At 52.4% G+C, this 18,460-nt stretch overlaps 1 protein-coding gene across 2 annotated transcripts in view; it reads right to left on the bottom strand.

Annotated features, from left to right (window-relative positions):
- Window positions 1-71: 71 nt before the first annotated feature.
- The window catches only part of Lamb3 (laminin subunit beta 3), a 39,876-nt gene continuing 21,487 nt past the window's right edge, over window positions 72-18,460 (bottom strand). For both annotated transcript variants that reach the window (XM_047521124.1, XM_047521123.1), the window contains exons 8-23: window positions 18,048-18,241; window positions 16,168-16,288; window positions 15,251-15,439; window positions 13,913-14,068; window positions 13,300-13,496; window positions 12,786-12,900; window positions 11,706-12,084; window positions 10,011-10,171; window positions 9,685-9,905; window positions 9,212-9,409; window positions 8,447-8,591; window positions 4,575-4,782; window positions 4,038-4,179; window positions 3,482-3,658; window positions 2,656-2,809; window positions 72-614 (exon numbers count right to left, since the gene is read on the bottom strand). In XM_047521124.1, the coding sequence (XP_047377080.1) occupies window positions 478-614; window positions 2,656-2,809; window positions 3,482-3,658; window positions 4,038-4,179; window positions 4,575-4,782; window positions 8,447-8,591; window positions 9,212-9,409; window positions 9,685-9,905; window positions 10,011-10,171; window positions 11,706-12,084; window positions 12,786-12,900; window positions 13,300-13,496; window positions 13,913-14,068; window positions 15,251-15,439; window positions 16,168-16,288; window positions 18,048-18,241 (2,894 nt within the window). In that variant the 3' untranslated portion in view covers window positions 72-477. The remainder of the gene's footprint in view (window positions 615-2,655; window positions 2,810-3,481; window positions 3,659-4,037; window positions 4,180-4,574; window positions 4,783-8,446; window positions 8,592-9,211; window positions 9,410-9,684; window positions 9,906-10,010; window positions 10,172-11,705; window positions 12,085-12,785; window positions 12,901-13,299; window positions 13,497-13,912; window positions 14,069-15,250; window positions 15,440-16,167; window positions 16,289-18,047; window positions 18,242-18,460) is intronic.

The following is an 18,460-nucleotide window of genomic DNA, read 5'->3' as shown; positions in this document are numbered from 1 at the left end:
CAAGCAGGACTGAGCTAGTAGGGCAGCCCAGTGGTCTTGAGCTCATAGGAACACCAAATAGGAGTCAGAAATAAGTGACAAAAGTTTATTTAATGGGAAGACAGACCATTTTCCCTCTCTGAGCTTCTAGGCTCCTTTCCAAAGATTTTTATTAGGTTTTTAATTTGCACATCTTTTTTTTTTTTTTTTTTTTTTTTTTTTTTTAAGTTTTTTTGTGTTGTGTTGGTCCAGGATTCAGTCACGACAGAGGACAAAGGGCAGAGAAATTGCCCAACTTGGCTCCCTCCACTTGAGTTTCCAGGCATGATGACATACCCACCTCCACCATCTCTGTCCACAAATGTAGTGGACCCATCGGCTCAGGCTCATCCTGCTGCACACCTGGGTGGCCTAGATGTGCCTTCAGCGGCATCCAAGTCTCCCAGAGTAGAAAACATTCCACCCAATCTGTCCCCCAAAACCAAAGGGAGCTGGAGATCATTTGCAGGTGGCATAATAGAGTACACGCCCATTGATGTAGTCACGGATCTGCTCCACGCGTTTCTCCAGCCCTGTCAGGTCCGCTGAGCGCAGCATGATGGTCTGGCTCCCCCGCAGCAGCTCCGATTCCATGTCTGAGGCAGATGGAAGAGTGTAGGGAGGAGGAGTGGATGGCGAGACACCCAAAGACGCCATCCCTTCCTTTTTCTCCCCCTGCCTGGAGGCAGCATGGGCAGGAGAACCAACTCAGAGGAGGCTGGCCTCGAGGTGTGCTCTCTGCAGCCTCCTGTCTCTCCAGTCCAAGAGGCCCCCACTCCCGATTATCCCCCCACCCCTCTCCTCTTCTCCAGGCTCTCTCAGTTGTACCAGGCTGAGGGGTGTGGGGATACTGGTACCAAGATTACCAGCCCAGTGCTGTTGGACCCAGACAGCCGCCATCCTACCAGTGACACTTAAGTAGGTACCTTGACAAAAGAACTGCTCAAGTGACCAGAATCCTTGCCCACTTTCCCTCCAAAAATGCCACCCCAGATTAATCTAGTTTTCCTCACACCACCCCCATCCTGGTCCCATCTGATTATGTGTGAAGGCTTGAAGGACACTGAAGTGACCAGACTGGCCTGTCCCCTAGGCAGGAGTCCCCTCTACCACATTCCCCCAGCCTAAATTTTGCCAAGAATAGGGAGGCAGCAGGCACAGTTTTATAAGGCTCCAACTTTAGGCAGCTCTGAATATTTACAAAGTCCTCTTCTCAGACAACTGAAATCTAACCACTCGTTGCTTCCACCCAACTGCCCCAGGTCTGTCTCCTGGGGATGTAGAAATATATCTGCTCTGTTCCCAAATAGGAGTCCTGCCCATTTCTGAGGTTTCGTTTTCTCCAGGTTAAAGGCCTCCATTCCTCACTGGATACAATTGCTGGGCCCCTCCTTCTCTCCCTCCCCAGTCACTCTCTTCCTGATGTGTGCAGGTTTGTCAATATCCCTTACGAAGATGTAGCAGCCTTCACTTGAACAGAGCATAAGAGAGTATCAGGCAGTGAATATCCACATGGACCTACAGGTTGATCAGATATTGAAATACATTCATAGTGGTGGTTATATCACTGCTATTCTATTTCAGGGCCCCTATGTTCAGAGGCTACCCTCATGCATGATCCTCGCCATTATCTTCCAATTAAAAGTAAATTCCTTCAAGTGGGTCCATTCCAATGCTATGACCCAAGACTGTTCTGGCTGGTGGGTATGTGCCACACCAGTTGCTAGGTAGTTTGAATATCACCCCTAAGCTTCCACTAATTTCCCTTACTTTGGCTGCTTTGAGTTTATTAGATCTCAGCAAAAGCAAGATATTAGCTCTCAGCAGTACCAAGATATTGCTGCTTCGAAACAAGCTTGCAGTTACTCAGAACTCTTGGGACTTTCTCAGGTGAGTGACAATTTGTATTTACCAGTTAAAACCATGTTTCAGTGACATGAACCACTGGAAGTCAGGCCTCTCCTTAGCTGTACTTGTGGTTTAGGCCCACAAAGGCCAGAGGTAAGGTTTCTCCTTATTTAATTTCATCCTATTGGTTTCAGCTCATCTTTTTAGTCTAGCAATTGCCTTACAGTGCTGATTTTGTTATCTGGTGTATTAACTGTCCGTCATCCACAGATGTGATAAGTTCTTCATCTTCATACAGAGCATTGATGGGCAAGGCCAGGAAAAGCACTGACCCAGCTTCTGGTTCCTCCTTTAAGTTCAGCCCCTTGCCCTTTAGGGGTGGGTGGCCATGGTCTCCATCTTTTCATTATGAACCCACCAACCCAACTTTCTCTGTGGGTCCACCTGGCCACCCACCAAGGTGTCTGCCAATCACTTTTTGCCAAAATTCAGAGAAGCTATGCAGCATTCCCTAAACACACCAGCCCAGTGACACCACCTTCACATCTTAGAGAAAGAGTGGCTCCTAGATTCCTTATTCTTTTTTCAGAGGAAACCTCAGAATCCTTTTAAAAGCTACTGTCACCCATACAAGGTGCTCAGTAAAAAGTACCTGTCATACATTCTAGATGCTCAGTAAATCCTGATTGACCTCACTCCCTTAGCACTGCTGCCTCCAACCAGAGTGGACCTCAGCAGCCCTGGGTAGGTTCCAGTCTTCAGGGGTGCCCAGCAGTCCATGCCCCTCACCTTTCATCCTGTCCATCATCTCTATGGTCTCCCCAAACAGTTCCTCTGCCTCCGTCTTGACAGTCAGAATCCGGCTGCCCTGCTCACCCAGCATGGGACTCCAATTCAGGCGGTCCTTCAACCCAGCATACTTTTGCTTTATTCTCTCAAAATCCTGAAAAAAGGTAGAACCACTTCAGTATCACCATCCTCAGTCCTAAAGGCGTGTGGCTAAAGCACTTGACATCACCCCAATCAGCACACAGTGACAAGATGCCTCCTATTGTCACCCAGGCATGTGTTTTATGTATAAACCCTTGTGCCCCAGATTATGTCTTCGAATTCCGCCTTCCCCTCTCTCTATCTCTAGCTCCGCCACTCCCCATCTCACTTTAAGCATAATGCCAAACACATACTCATAGGTTCATATTAAGGTGTCATTGAAAAGCAGACTTGGCAACTTGGTCGCATCCCAGGATTGCACATGCCGGTGCTCCTGACCCTGGGAGAAGCAGGTGGTGCCCTTGAGACACTGGGAGAAGCTCTTTAATCTTCTCTGATCTAACTCCGATAGGGAGGGAGCCCAGATCATTGGTCTAAGCTGAGTGTCCAGGCCGGGGACTGAGGAGACAAGCTCCAGATAACACATTAAGAGACCTGCTTTGTAGAACTGGGCAGGGGCGAGTGGCCGTCTCATCTGTAGACAGCTCCAGATGTCTCAGATGGACTGGATCATCTTTGGCATTCCTGACCCAGTTACACAGAGGCAGCCAGAGGCTAAATTTGGGTTAATCCTGGAGCACCTCACTAGTGTGTGTGTCGTCGGGCTAATTTGCTCTCTCTGTACCTCCTGGGCACTCAGTGCCTGCATGTTGGCACCCTCTGCAAGCTGCTGGGCCTGGGCTGCCTGTGCCCTCTGCTGCCGGGCCTGGCGGCGAAGCTCCTCCATCCGTGCTTGGAAGTCACCCAGCTGATCCCTCATGCTCATCACCAGCCTTTCTGCTGGCCCCAGGACCTGCTGAACCTTTGTGGGAAAAGGGAGTAAATCTGAAAGTTTGCAGTAGCTCTTACAGGCAGTCATAGCCTGCTTCTGCCATCTTGTCTCCCACTTTTCAGACAAGGAAAATTCTGTTCAACCAGGACTTCACAATGGCTCCCCTAAGCCCCTGCCTATCCATGATATCCAGGCCTCCTTCTGCAGCTCAGCTGATCCCCTCCCCTGCCTACTGCATCCTGACCAAGAAACCAGAAAATTCAAAGCTCAAAACCAGACTTGAGGCTTGTAAACCAGCCTTCTCAAGACCTCCAGTTTGGTCATTAAAGTCACTTTCTAGCATCTTCTATGCCTTGTGCCTAAAATCTGTTTATTCCAAAATGGGAGCCAGGAATCCATAATGCCTCACCTCAGCAACCCTGTCCTGGATGAGCTTAAGGGAGCGGCTGGTGCCTTGCATGGTGTCTTGGGCCTCCTGCAATGCCACTGTGCCCTGCCGCAGGTTCCCAACCACATCCTCTACCTGGCCTTCCACTGCGTGAGCTCGGCTCCTGAGGAACAGGAAGGAAGAGCAAAGAGAGAATGAGTGAAGAGCGAATGATAAATGTGTGGTTTAATTCATGCGCCAGCCTGAGAGAACACCCTTCCCAGTTTAGAGAAAGAGTAGGGACAATACTAGCTCAGTAGCTCTTCCTTCCCGGGACCCCACCAAGAGGGCATAGTGAGTGTTACAACTGAGACTTCCTCTGGCCCATTTCTTACATGGAAGACAGGGTCAAGTAAGTGAAGTGTAACCTGGACTTCTCATGTCACTTAACCATCCCCCACCATAGTAAGCAGCCCCCCTGGGTCCTAGCCTTCTGCTCCTCTCTCCCAGAAACAGGGTTGGGGGACAAAACATTAGCCCCATCCTGGGCGAGGAGAAGCTCAGGGCCCAAGGCCATACCTGGCCTGCTCAGCCTCCGTCTGGAGCCTGCGGGCCCTCGTGATATCCTGCTTGGTCTGAGACAGCACCAGGTCCACGTTGGGGAGTCTGGCTGCGATGGCCTGGATCTCATTCATCTTCCGCAGGACAGTAGCCGAGTCTGTGGGCAGCCACAGGGCCAGCACGGCCTCACTGACCTCCTGGATGGTGGCTGCATCCATATCAGGGTCTGGAAGACAGCCATCCATCAGACTGGGGAGGTCACTCACCTCCCCAAGGATCAGCAGCCTGTTCAACAGCGCCGTGGACAATGCCTCTGGGGCCTTCTGTTGTGGCGCCCCAGAGAAATGCTGCCCACTCTCAAGCAAACTCAGGTGCCAGTTCTCTGGGAATTTCCGGGGATGCTGTAGGATGATTGTCCTGTGTTCTGTGCTGTGGGGAGGAGGCGTGTCAGCACAGCTGTGGTAACTAAGTGTCTGGTGCCACAGGAAACTGCAGGCTGGGAGGAGGAGGTGCCAGACAGCTGGTACTGAGCAATGTCTGCTGCAATCAGCCCCAAACTGAGGGGAGCGGTCAGGGACTGAGGCTGCTTCCTTGGCAGCGAGACTCCTTCCCATCCACCCTCCCAGGGAAGTACTAAAAGGCAAATAAGCATTAGCACTCTTTGCTGGAATGTCACCTTCTCAGAGGCCAATCCTGGATCTCCATCCTCACTACACCGGGACTCCTCTTCCTCTTCCTCTCCAGCACTTACAGGGCAAACACTGAACTCATTTATGTGGTTTGGTCTCTCCCCCACGCCCCCCTGCCACTGAAAGGTAAGCTCCAGGAGAACAGGGACTGGGTTTTGCCCACAGTTCCTTCCCCAGACCCTGGCACAGTACTTGGCACTCGGAGGTCCTTGGTGTTTGTGGGATAAGTGAATGACTGCCAGATCTAGGCCTCCCATTTGCCATTCAAGCAACCTGGGATAAGTCATGTGACTTCTCAAGTTCAATTTCCTACTCCTTGAAATAGGACTAATGATCCGCATTCCGAAGTTGTGACATGTGACAATCAATAAGCAAGCGTTTTTAACCAACTCCGAGTCAGAGAGGGAGGTCAGAAGTACAGAGATGACATTTTCCTGTTAGCTTTTACAGATTTTACCTGAACAGAAGTGTCCAGGAGGCCCCACCCACCAGAAGGTTTGGCCTGGGCCTGAACTCCTCTGTGGCCCTGAGTCCAGCCTTGCTCCACGCTTGGCAGTTTCCTCACCAGCTGGCTACACAGGTCTCTTTCCCAACCTCCTCACACCAGGTGGAATACATTCCTGGAAGGTGGAAGCCACTCCTATTCACTGCCATGACCATAGGACCAGCCTGCAGCATCTCAACATAGGAGCCCAAGGCATAACAGTGGTTGGGCTTAACTGGGCTCATTCTACTGCAAGGTGCATGAGAACTTTGTCCATATTGATATCAACCTCTCTTCTAACCCAGAGTCCTCTCCAAATAAAGCTTACCACACACCTTCCAGGAAAGCCTCCCTTGCTGAACACAGCCCAAGCCAGCTCTGGTGCTTTGTGTATTCTGCAAAACTTCACCCAGGCCACAGCTGCCCCACACTCAGTTCCTGGCCTTCCGAAGCTTGAAGTGGGCCCTAGTCAATATTTGCTGCTCTGCCCAACAGCACATGAGGAGTGGAGGCTGCAAATCAAATTAGCCTCAGTCCCTGCCTTTATGGAACTTGAGATCAAATGGGAGAGGGAGGTTCATAAACAAGGAAGCAAAATACTGAGTGACCAATGGGGTAAGCAGAGGTGCCAGGACAGTCACTGGAGGTGTGCCTCACCAGGCCTAGAGGTCCAGGGAGGCTTACTAGGGAATGGGGTTCTTTCCTGAGAGAACTCAGAGAAGATGAGCAGGGATTATCCAGGTCAAGAAAGATGAGGAAAGGCAGGCAATCCAGAGAGGAGAAACATTAGCACAAGCAAAAGTGAGTGTGTGTGTGCCCGTCCTACAATGCAATAACGTAGATGTGCACAACAGAGGGAGAACACTGGGCTTGAATCCTACCCATACCACCTCTAAGCTGGACGTTCCTAGACAGTTTGCATAACCTCTCTGTGCTAGATTCATTATATGTAAAATAAAGTAATAATAGTACTTAGCTCATGTAGCTAGAACTAAATAATGTAATTGATGCAAAGCCCTTCATACAGTATCTGGCACTTAGTAAGGCTTCATGAATGCTATTAACTTTTTCAGCTCCTTTGAAGAACTAGCAAAGAACTAGCAGGTCTCCTCCATAGACCTGCCACTCTCCCTCCCAACAGCATGAGCACCTGCCTCCTGCCAGTGGTCTCTGAAGTTAGAACTCCCCACTTTGATGACTGCGAGAATTTTCCTGGGTCCTCCCAATTGGCAGGCCTCTCTCAGGCCCTGCTCCTTCTCCCTGACTCCATCATAGGACTTGACCTGAGACATATCACAACTCAGAGGACAAAAAGGGCCTGATGGCTCCATGCCTGTTTATGCCAGTCTGGGAATTCCAGCCCACTCCCACCTCCTGAGGCCTGGGCCCTGGCCACGGTTAATTCTAGATGGGCGGTCATTCAGCCTCACTGGATGTGACTCAGGGGCAAGACCCCCTTATGTGTGAGTCTGAGCCCCAAACCTTGGCCTGTCCCTTCAGGCCTCCTTGCTGGGCACCATCTCCCTGTGTCCCCAGTAACATTTCCCCCCAGTGTGTCTTATGGCCTCAAGCAAGTCATGGGACCTCCTGTGGATCCTTCCTGCCTCTCTCTGACCTGCCATCTGCACTCAGGAGAGAGCTATGACCTATTTGGGGCAAAAACACTGCAATAGTAGCAAGAAGAACCACTGTCATTACGCCAAACCCTCAGCTCATATTAACTGGGCTCCCAGCCAGCAAATTTCCTGGCAGAGACCAGAAATCTAATAATATCAACTCACATTCCAGAGGCACCTTTAATTTTTCAAAGCACATTTTACATCAGTTATTTGATACTCAGAATAAAGTTGTGAAATACTACCATCCCCGCGTGCAAATGAAAGATGGGGCAAAGAGAAGAAGCAACATGTCCAAAGTCACACAAGTCTCCTGAGCCCTGTCCAGAGGTCTTTCCATGGCACAGCCCAGTCCCACTCTCCAGGGCTGCAGGGGAGAAGATGGAATTCATTTACTCCCTCCACCAATAGGGGTGCTTTCTGTGTCTGGCCTTACGCTAGGTGTGGCAACACAGCCATAGACAAAAGAGCCACCCATCCCTGCCCTTTCGGAGTCTGCAGTCGAGTGGGGAGACACATGACATATTTACAGACAAACGAACTCCATAAGCAGAGCCTAAGTAGCCCAGAGAAGGGGTGGGGAGTGGGGACCAGGGGGCTGACCACGGACAGTGTGGTCAGGAAGGCTCCTCTGCGGAGATGACATTGAAACTGAGACCTGGAGGCCCAGAGGCAGCAACCTTGGAAAGAGCATCCCAGGCAGGCAAAGAGCAAAGGGTATCCAGTGAGTGAAGGAAGGAGGAGTACAAGGTCACATCCAAGAGATGGACAAGGGCCAGACCTTGTAAGCTAAGAAAGGAGCTGGGAGTTTATCCAGGAACAAGGTGAAGCCATTGAAGGATTTAGGCGAGAGTGGGATGCCATCTGACATATTTTTAAAAGGTGTTTCAGATCGTTCTGTTGAGAATGGATCACAGGGAGCAGGAAGGGAGGTGGAAGAACAGAAGGTCACGGCCATGGGCCAGACCAGTAATGGGGGCCTGAGCCAGGGTGCTGGAGGCCATGGAGATGGGAAGGAGGTCAGGGGCTGCTAAAGTGAACATGGGAATGAGGGACAGGCAGGAACTGAACACCAGCGAGGGGAGACTGAAGGCAGCTCACCCGTGAGGAAGTCCCGGACCTGCTGGATGAGGAACCGTGTGCGTCCAATGTCTTCCTCCATCTGGGAGTGACTGGTGCTCACCTGGGTCTTTAGGCGCTGCGCATCTGATTGGACCTGCAAAGCAGCTTCCTCAGCTGCCTTAATCTGTTGACACACACTGTGCATCAGAAGGTGCCGGAGCTCCATGGAGCCTCTCAGCAGCCCCCAAGGATTCCACGGATCATCCTTTACCTCAGGACCTACCTACAACCATCTACAACCAACCAAGTTTGGCCTCAGAAGATGTGATGTGGATGTTGGGTTTAAAAAAAAAATCAAAAACATTGATTTCAAACTCTATGTCACATTTGCTGTAAAACCTTAACAAATCACCTAATGTTTCTGGGCTTTAGTGTTTGATTTCAAAATGGGAATTCTGGCCCTAAAGCAACTTAGTGAGAGCATGTCTCTAAATGGTGGCGTGGTGGTGCATGCCTGTAATCCTAGCAGCTCAGGAGGCTGAGGCAGGAGGATATCAAGTTCAAAGCCAGCCTCAGCAATGGCGGGGCACTAAGCAACTCAATGAGACCCTGTCTCTAAATAAAAGACAAAATAGAATTGGGGATGTGGCTCAGTGGTTAGGTGTCCCTGGGGTCAATCCCCGGTAGCAAAATAAATAAATAAATAAAGTAAAAGAAAACAGGAAGTTTGTTCTGAATTGCCCACAGAGCTCCTTCCTCTCTATCCCTTCCTACCTGTGCCCACCTCCCCGCTGCTTCACCTACCATCTGCCTGGTCTGCTGGAGCTGGTGGTTGAAACCCCGGAGCTGCTCAGCCACCTGCCCCGCCATCCGGAAGGCCCCTCCAGCCTTGGGGCGGGCACCCCTGCAGTGGGAGCCACAGGTTGTGCCATTATCCTGGGGACAGAGTTCACCAGGACACGCTCCCGGGGTGCAGGCTGTCTGCCTGGAGCCGCCACAGAGCTGTGGAGAGATGGGGTGTCAAAGAGGCTCCTCAACAACCACCCCCCACACCAGGAAACTAACAGTCAGACATCCCCATGACAACCAGGCACTGGAAACTTGTTTCCTTGGCAATGCCTGAGCACACAGTGAGGGGCATAAGGGTCAGGATAGGTGAGCCGGTTCTCACAGGGGCAGGTTTGCCCCAATGGGAAATGTGGGGGTGTGGCAGCAGTCCCCATGTGACAAGCGAGGGTGGAGGGTCCACAAAGGGGGACTCCCCTTCCCTGAGTCACCTTGTCGATGGTGGCTGTCAGGTCAGGCAAGGATGCCATCTCCAGCTGCAGGGCTGCCAGCTGGGGGTCACCAGCACCTTCTCCTCCTCCCACCAGCCTGTCCAGTCCCTCTGCCTGTCTGCGGTCCTCCCTGAGCTGGTGCAGCAAGCGGGAGCTGTCGGAGACCTGCCGAGCGGCTTGCGATGACCGCTCATAGGCTGCGGCCAGCATCCGGAAGGCTCCTGTGGGAAGAGGGGAGAGGAGAGAGCTGTCCCTGGCTCTGGAGGCCAGAAGAGACGGGGAGGGGCAGATGGAGGGGTGGGTCGTCTGGCTCCCTCTCTTCTCACCTGAAAGATCAACACTGCTTAGTTTTTCAAACTGTTGCTTCTTATTCTGATACATAACAAGGAGGTGATTGAAGCTTCTGTCCAGACTGTCCAAGTCTCCTGGGAGGGACAACACCTCCTCCTGCAGGGGAAGATCCAACTGCAGGTCCTGAAGAGTCCGCCTGGAATGGGAGAAGAGTACTGGCCGAGATGGAGGAGGGGGTTGCCTCCCCAGAATCAGCCTCCCCTTGGAGAAACTGCCACAGAGTCAGGAGAAACAGCCTTTACAGGGGACGTGCCCTCGGCAAAGGCAACAGAGAGGGAATCCACGGGCTGAAGAGGACTCTGCTGGGCAGAGCGGGAGCCAGCTGGGGCAGGACACAGCCTTGCTCCATCCCTCTGCAGATGGGCTCATTAAACGCTCGCCTTCCTCCATTCCTCTGGCCTTAGTATTGTTCATCCTCTTCCACCTCCCACAGTTCTCTCCCTGCCCCTAGCTTCCAGAAGGAGCACTGCCCTGTCCCCTGCTCCTAGCCTCTCTACTGGCAGACTTCAGCAGTGGCTCCCAAACTGTTCCTCTAGGGCACACATCACCCCACTGAGCTGCAGACCAACCGCCTGCTGGCTGTACAGGCCCATGGAAGGGGCTCAGGCTGCATCCCCAGGCTCAGCCACAGGGCTCCCAGGGTCCTCTCTCTCCATGCCCTCTGTCTGTCCACCAAGCTCGACTCCCTCCCACAGCACCACGTGCTCCACCTCCAGCTTTGCTCAGTCACAGAACACAGGTCCACCCTCCATGCCGGCCTTTGCAGCCTTCTGAAGCCCTGTGGACACACTATGCAGTTCAGAAACTTAGGTCAGACAGCAGCTCCCCTGCGAAGCCTGCCACAGCCACGTTTCAGGGGAGTCTCGGTTGCTGTTCAGTGTTGGCACACCAACCAGCTGCATGTGAGCCTCTGGGGGCGAAGACCGTGCACGTTAACTCTAATATCCCTCACGCCTTATGCAATGCCTGGCTCACACCAGGGGCTTTTGAATTTCCGCAGAGTGAGTGAAACAATGATTCCCCACATTTGCTCCAGCTCCTCTCCTGAGGCCCCTGAAGAAGCTTAGCAATTCCATGAGTAAAAGAGGCTTCGGTCCTCTTGGTCTGCCTTTTCCCTGCTGCCAATCACACATCTGGTGGTACACATCTCTGCGTACCACCAGTTCACTGGTGCTCAGGAAATGCAAACTGATTATAGAATCTTCCAGAACCAAATCTCACTGAGAAAGTCACCTCTGCTGTTAGGAGTGGGGTGTGGGTGGGATGGATTCCATTCCAAAAGCAAGTTAGGATCTAATTTTAGCACCCCTGCCTCTAGGATGCCCTCTACCAGGGTGACTAATCCAGAGCTGACTATCTCCTACAGTCAGCACCAAGCACTTGAAAGAGCGCTGGGCTTGGGGTCCTGGCCTGTGCTCCAAGTCCAGCCCTGCCCATCACTGGTCACATGGCTGTGGCATCACTTATCGATGCCTGTCTCCTTACCATAAAACAGAAGTAATATTAGCCACCACTCCACCCTCACAGGACTGTAACGGTGGAGAGTGGGAGCATGTGAAAATGTTCTGTAAACTATAAAGGGCCACACAAAGGTAAGGAAGGGCCTGTGTGTCCCTTATGTGAACCTATGTGGCATAATTCTTCCAAGTGCTGCACAGGGAAAGGAATACCTGATGGAGAAGATGGCATTGGCCACCTGGGCCACATCCTGCTCTGTGACCAAGGCACTGCCAAAAATTCTTTGGATCTGTTCAATCTTGGCCTTGGCATCCCGCACCCGGGAGGCCAGGCCGCGGTCCTCCAGGCCTGGCCCTGACCGCAGGCCAGCGGTGGCATTGCGGAGACTGTGGAGGCGCCGAGCCTGTTCCTTGAGGTCCGAGTCGTAGTTCTGGAAGCAAGGGTGGCAGGCCACGCACACTGGGTAGCGGTCACAGTAACCTCGCTGGCACTGGTCACAACGGCGCCCAGTCAAACCGGGACGGCAGAGACAGCGGCCCGAGACCTTGTCACAGCCCAGACTCTCTGTTCCTCGGAAGTCACAGTCACAGGCTAGGGCCAGGAGAAAAGGCAGTCAGAGACCAGTCGGGGTCAGGGAGATGAAGGCATTTGGTGGGGAGAGCCCTAGAGAGGAGGTCTGACCTGAGGGACTGCCTCTGTGACTTGGAGTAGCCGTCTACAGCCGCTAGAACAAAGGCAAGACTCGCCCAGAAGCCCCCAGGGACCAGGCACTGTTCCTTAGGACAGAAACAGGCTGGGTTTGCCACTCTTATTTCCCACTTTTACAGATGAGGCAGCTCAGGCACGGGAGGCTAACGGGCCTCCTCCCCCAGATGAGGAAACCGAGTGTAGAGGGGAGTGGCTCCCTTGGTCACTGGGGAAGGCAGAGCGGAGGCCAGCACTGGGCCTGGACACTCCAGTCCTGTGCTCTTGTCACTACTGCCAACCAGACTCTGGGAATGACACCCGCCCGCCTCAGGGCTTGCTTTCTCCACCCATGCAGAGAGAAGAAACAGCCCCCCTCCCTGCTCCCTGCCTGAAAATGTCCGTTCTCGGGGAAGTGGGAGCAAGACAACCCTCCGGAGGTGGGGACGTGGGGTGGTCTCTGGTTAGCCTCACTCAAGGGCAGGAAGGACAAGCAGGGGCAGGAGTGTGGCCATTCATGGGGCTGCCTATCAATGCAGGATATCCAACCACATCGCAGACTATGTGACCCTACCACATGCTTGTCCCACCACGCAGCTAGCGCCCACCTCGGCATCCCGTGGCCACGTCTCCATGGGTTCGGTCTGGACACTGGCGGATGGCTGCAGCGGCACTGCACTGCAGGTCACTAAACCCTTCCCTACATGGGCACTGCCCTGTGAACTGGGAGGGGGGAGAACTGTCAGGCTACCTTACAGGATCTGCCTTGCCCTGCTATCAGGCACCAGGCTCACAGACAGAGCCCTGGGCCCACCAGTTATCTGCAGAGGTGATGTGCTCCCCCACCAGCCCCCAAAATACAGAGACTCCCACCCAGAGACAAGCCCAAAAGTCAAAGCCCAGAGTTGCTCTGCAGAAGATGTAGTAAATATGACATTGCCCAAGACTGACAGTCACAGAGGGAGGGACATCTGGTGGCCTCCCCCAAGAGGACTGGGGACAGAAGCATCCCAGCCTGACTTTCAAACCGCCCACTCCGGCAGCATGAAGGTAAGACAGAGATGCTGGTGGGCAGTCTCCCCTCTCCTGCCGAGGAGCCCCTGGGGCCATCCCACCGTGTACCTGGTTGCACTGGGGGCTGAGGGAGTTGTGCGGGTCACAGGCACATGGCTCGCAGCCCCGGCCGCTGGCCAACTTCCAGTGATAAGGAGCGCACTGGTCACATTTGGGACCCACCACGTTGGGCAGACACAGGCAGCGCCCACTCTCCTCGTCACAGGGCATGTCGCGCCGGGACCCCAGGATGTTGCAGTCACAACCTGCAGGAGGGCGAGCAGAGCTCAGGCTAACACCACGAAAAATTTTCAGCCCCAGAAGACACGCATCCAGAGAGGAGGCCAGCCAGGAAAAAGCACTGGGAAGGGCCGTCCCCTGTGGATAACATGGCTGACTCACAGCCACTGTGCCTTCCCAGCCACCTGGCAGCTTGGCGGCCTGCAGGCCCACCCTTGCTCTGGCTGACTCAGTCCCAGCTTCCAGCCCGAGCCTGTGCTGCCACCTGCTGGCGGCAAGTAGCACGGCACCTGGTGCTGGGAAAGACAGGAAATCTGACCTCCTGGCACATCCCCACTATCTGCCCTTGAATGGGATTTCCTCTGAAGATGGCAGTGCAAGACTTGAACTGGGGGCCCGTGACGCCCACCCCACACCACACTGGGCCAGGCCCCCTACTCACGGTGGCAGCCCTGTGGGTTGGTGTATGTGAGTCCCGTGAAGCCTGGCTTGCAAAGGTCACAGCGCTCTCCCTGCACATGTTCTTTGCAAACACATTGCCCGGTTACTGGGTCACAGGGAGCCCCTGGCACTGCCCCATCCGGATCACACTCGCAAGCTGAGAGACAAAAGCAGCCGCAACAATGAAAACAAAGAAATTTCAAGAGCTCAGAGAAGATTCTAGAGCCACACTGCCTGGTTCAAGTCCTTCTTCCAACACTAGCTTTCTATCTTATAACCTCAATCAGGTACTGTACCCCTCTGCACCTCAGTTTCTTCATCTGTACAATGGGAAAATAATACAGCCATCATAGCTTCTTATGAGTAATAAATGAGTAAATATGAGTAGGTAGAAGACACTTGGAGATGTTAAACACTATACCAGTACTTTTGTTTTCATTTTTTACCAAAGAACTACTATGTACCAAGCACTGAGCCAGGCACTGTCCCATGATGTCTCATGTAATGCTCGTGATAACCCTGAAAGGTGCAGATTCTCATCCTCATTGTACAGATGAGGAAGCTGAGGCTCTGAGATGCTGAAGAACTTACTAAAGATCACATTGCAAGTGAATGCTGGACACAAGAGTCAAACTCAAGGGTGTCTCAGTCTTTCCATAAACAAATACTATCAACAGGAAGTGACCCAGCTTTCCCCTACCAGATTCCTTGGCCTCTGTCATGCCTTTCAAAACAAAACACTCTTTCAGTGCCGAAGTCTTTGCTGATTAAAACTGCCTCTGCCTGCCTGCCTCCGTCTAGTTTGCTCTCTCCTATGTGCAGTCTGTGTCCTTGTGGGCATGTTAGCTGCCTCTGAATGTTCCATCCCCTACATCCATGCGTTCATTCAATAAGCATTCCTTGAGCATCAATTATTTGCTAGTCATTGTGTTAGGACCAGAGGATATAAGACATGATCTCTGCCTGGGAAGAGTTACCGGTGTTGGGGAAATAGAAAAACAAGTATCAGACCACATTGCAACATGGTAAAGGCAATAGCATGGGCAAAGAGCTTTCATCCCTCTTTTGGGTGTATGCTTTATATTACCAGACAGCAGGAGCTATAGCTTGCATTTATATTTTCTCTTCTATGGGCTGATCGACTCATTGATTGATGGTTCATAGAGGTTAAATGACTTGCTTAATAGTGCACAGCTAAGTTAAAACAACCGCCACAAGTCATGATCCAACCAAGTCTTCATGCTCCCCAATGGCCTTTGTATGCCCAGGGACATGTGTCCTGTTATAACCAGAGAAAGTAGGATGGATGATACCCTGGGTCCCTGGAGCCCCTACTCACGGATACAGGTCTCCTGAATAGGAGCACCCGGTCGCCGGTTCCGGAAATAGTGCAGTTGACACCGCTCACAGTTCTTGCCCTCAGTGTGGTCCCGGCAATTGTCACAAACACCTCCCTGAGCCCCTTGGCTGGCAGCAAATACAGCTGGGTCGAAGTGACATGTCTCCGAATGCCCATTGCAATCACATCCTGAAAAGGGGATCCCGAGGCTGATAACCAACCAGCAACATCGCCATCCCCCAAGCACAGGCCAAGGCAGTTCGTTAGCATCTCCAGCAACTCCACCAGACTGCCAGGGCAGGGAAATGGGGAGACCAAGGCCAAGGAGCCTTGTGTAATATACCAAGGAAGAAATCTGAGTACAATGAGGACTCAGGCCTCCTGATTCCCAAGCGTGGGTGGGCAGGGGCGAAGTCGAGAACAGTGGCCATGTTGGAGCAAAGAGAGAGCCCTTTGAATGGTCTATCCTCAGCCCTCTCCATGGCCACCATGAATCTCCTGCAGGGTCACTGCCCCCCAGGGCTATGTGAGCAAAGATTCTGACTCCAAGCGACCATTTGATATAGGAAAACGGACGGTCAGGAACCAGATATGTTTGACTCAGGGTAAAGCAACTGGAGGGGCCAGAGAAAGGAGACTCTGGGGACACTGTGAGAGCCATGTGTCATCAGCAGAGACCAAGCCCTGGCCCCTCCAGGGCTGGCTGAAAACAAGGCAGAGGCAGTAGAAGATCCCACCCAATCCTCTCTCCACCCCCACAGAGCCAGGACAGCTTAAATGGCAAGGCCACAATTTGGTTTAGATGTCAGTAATAAAAAACAGATTCTTCCTCTGTTCCAGGCAAGGTCAGTGAGTCGCAGAAGGGTCAGCACCCAACCCAGTTGCTGCAGGGGACTGGGGTGATCCCAGGTTCTTACTCTGACATTCGTGGGGGTCCTGGCTCTCCGCGGGTCTCCAGGGCCGGTTGTTATAGAAGGGTGCACAGCGTTCACAGTTGGGGCCAGCAGTGTTGTGCTGGCAGACGCAGACATCATGGACCTGGGACAGGGGACCGTGGGTCATCAAGACTAATTAACAAAGGAAAGCCCCAGGGATGGAGCTGCCCTCCCCTGTGTGACCCTCCTGCCCACCACTCAGGACTGGCCCAGGCTCAGCCCTGCAGATGCTCTTCCTGAATGCACTAGCCCTCGCCCCGCTCCTGTGACAGAGTGTCCTTCCTGCTGCTGTTCTGTGTGTGAGAACACATGTGAATTTTCCAGCACTGCTCCTTGCAAGGATTTTACAAGCTCATTCCTTTCACTCGGACACCCCAGGATGCTCAGTCCAAGGCTGCACCTGGAAGGTGCTCAGACACCCTTTGGGTAAACTGTGATTCTAGAAGCTGGGGGGCTCTCTGAATATTTATATTCCAGCTATTCATGACTAAGTTGTTTGGCTAATGGGACTCTTACGATGGATCGTTACTAGGCTCATTAAGGTATAAAAATAGAATAGCTGTTATGTGTTAATTGCCTTCCAAATTAAACCCAACATCCTCAGCGTGGCATTGGAGGACCTGTACCACATTTGCTCCATTCTCATCCCCTGCTCCCTGCCAACAATCCAGCAAGCTCAGCTCTCAGTCACTCCCTGTACCCTCTTTCCCCCCATCTTTTGGCCATTGCTGATGTTTCCCCTTCCATCTGGAATTCTCTTCTTCTGTTATTCCCCAGCAAAACCCAACCCAGTAACTCCAGCAAGAATGGTACCTCCTTCATAAAACCTCCCTGGTCCCTCAAGTTCCATAAATTCCAACCCTGGCTGCCCTTCACAATCACCTGGGGAAACACTGATGCCCGGACACAGTTCAACCCGAATCTCAGGGGACAGGCCTGGGCATCTGTGCCTTTTAAAGCAGTAATTCCACTCACTGTGCTGCCAGATTTGGGAAGCACCGGGGCTGGGTGGCCCAGTGCCTCCTCTATATCCCACAATGCTATTCCTCACACGCCAGCCATCTCCTCATCCCCTTTGAGTTCCTTTTCAATTGTCTTATGGGCCCCCGTGGATCACCTATCTGTTCCCTGAGCGGCCTTCCCCTGGACTCCTCTGCAGTTTGGGGCTGCAGTTGATCCAAGAGTGAAAAGAACAAAGCCAACTGATGCCAGACCACCTGCACCTCTTCCCCAGGCTGATTTGTACATTTCTTCATGTCCCTGTACCACCAGGACAAACACCATACTCCCATGTGTTGACGGAGAACTGACACCTCAGAAAAGGTGTCAGCCCTGCGGGACCGCCTTTGCTGGTCTGGGGTAGACTTCATGTCAATCACCTGCCCTGTTTCTCACCACTGGATAAGCCTGTATCCTGGCAGGAGGTTGCAACCACCTGGATCTTTAAATCCAATAGTAAAATAGGTGATGGTGGAGGTCCATGCAAGTTTTTTCTAAGCTCCCAATAAAAAAAAAATTTATAATATTTTCATATTTACATTTTTAGATAAGTTGCAAGTGGCAATTTATGCATCATAATGGCAGCATGTAGGCCGGATGAGAAGTTTTTCCCATAAGCTCCTCCTGTACAGACAGACATTTACTCACAAGTAATTGAAAATTAAAACCATCTCAAGCTATAAAGCAGGCCTGAAGAAGTACCACAAAATTCTGATTTCAGAAATGATGGTCACTTAGATTCATTTTCATTATTGCTAAAATATTAAACACGTCTTAAATTGTGTGCCCTCCCTGTGTCACAGGAGACCCAGGAACACCCTTGCTCTGCCTGGTGCTACCCTTTCCCCACCCTGAGTTGTCACCTGCACAGCAGAGGAGGGGCCTGCAGAGGCTCCAGACTTGGGTGCACAGTGGTCGGCATGGCCATGACAGAAGCAGCTCCCCTGCAGACGCAGCTGGGACACTGCAAAATAGGCGCTGGGGGGAAGGTAGCCCCTCTGGGGCACTGGGGCCAGCCTGGTGAAGTTCACTCTCAAGTTTGTGATGTCCCCCAACTCTGAGAGGGGCAGCAAGCAGCAAGAAAGGAGGGGTGGGGAAAGGAAAAACCAAGAAAGGAAGTTAGAGGCAAATAAGTGTCCTAGACCACGAGAGATAAGGAAAAGTCTCTCCACCCCTCTGTCCTGCCCTCATGCTGTACCAGGGACCATCCTCCCCAGCCCCAGCTCCCACAGCATCCTACACACAATATCCCTGCGGGGCAAGCAGGGCAGGTCTA

Source organism: Sciurus carolinensis, chromosome 12, assembly GCF_902686445.1.
Source record: "Sciurus carolinensis chromosome 12, mSciCar1.2, whole genome shotgun sequence".
Taxonomy (NCBI): Eukaryota; Metazoa; Chordata; class Mammalia; order Rodentia; family Sciuridae; genus Sciurus; species Sciurus carolinensis.
This window is presented reverse-complemented; position numbering and strand designations above follow the sequence as displayed.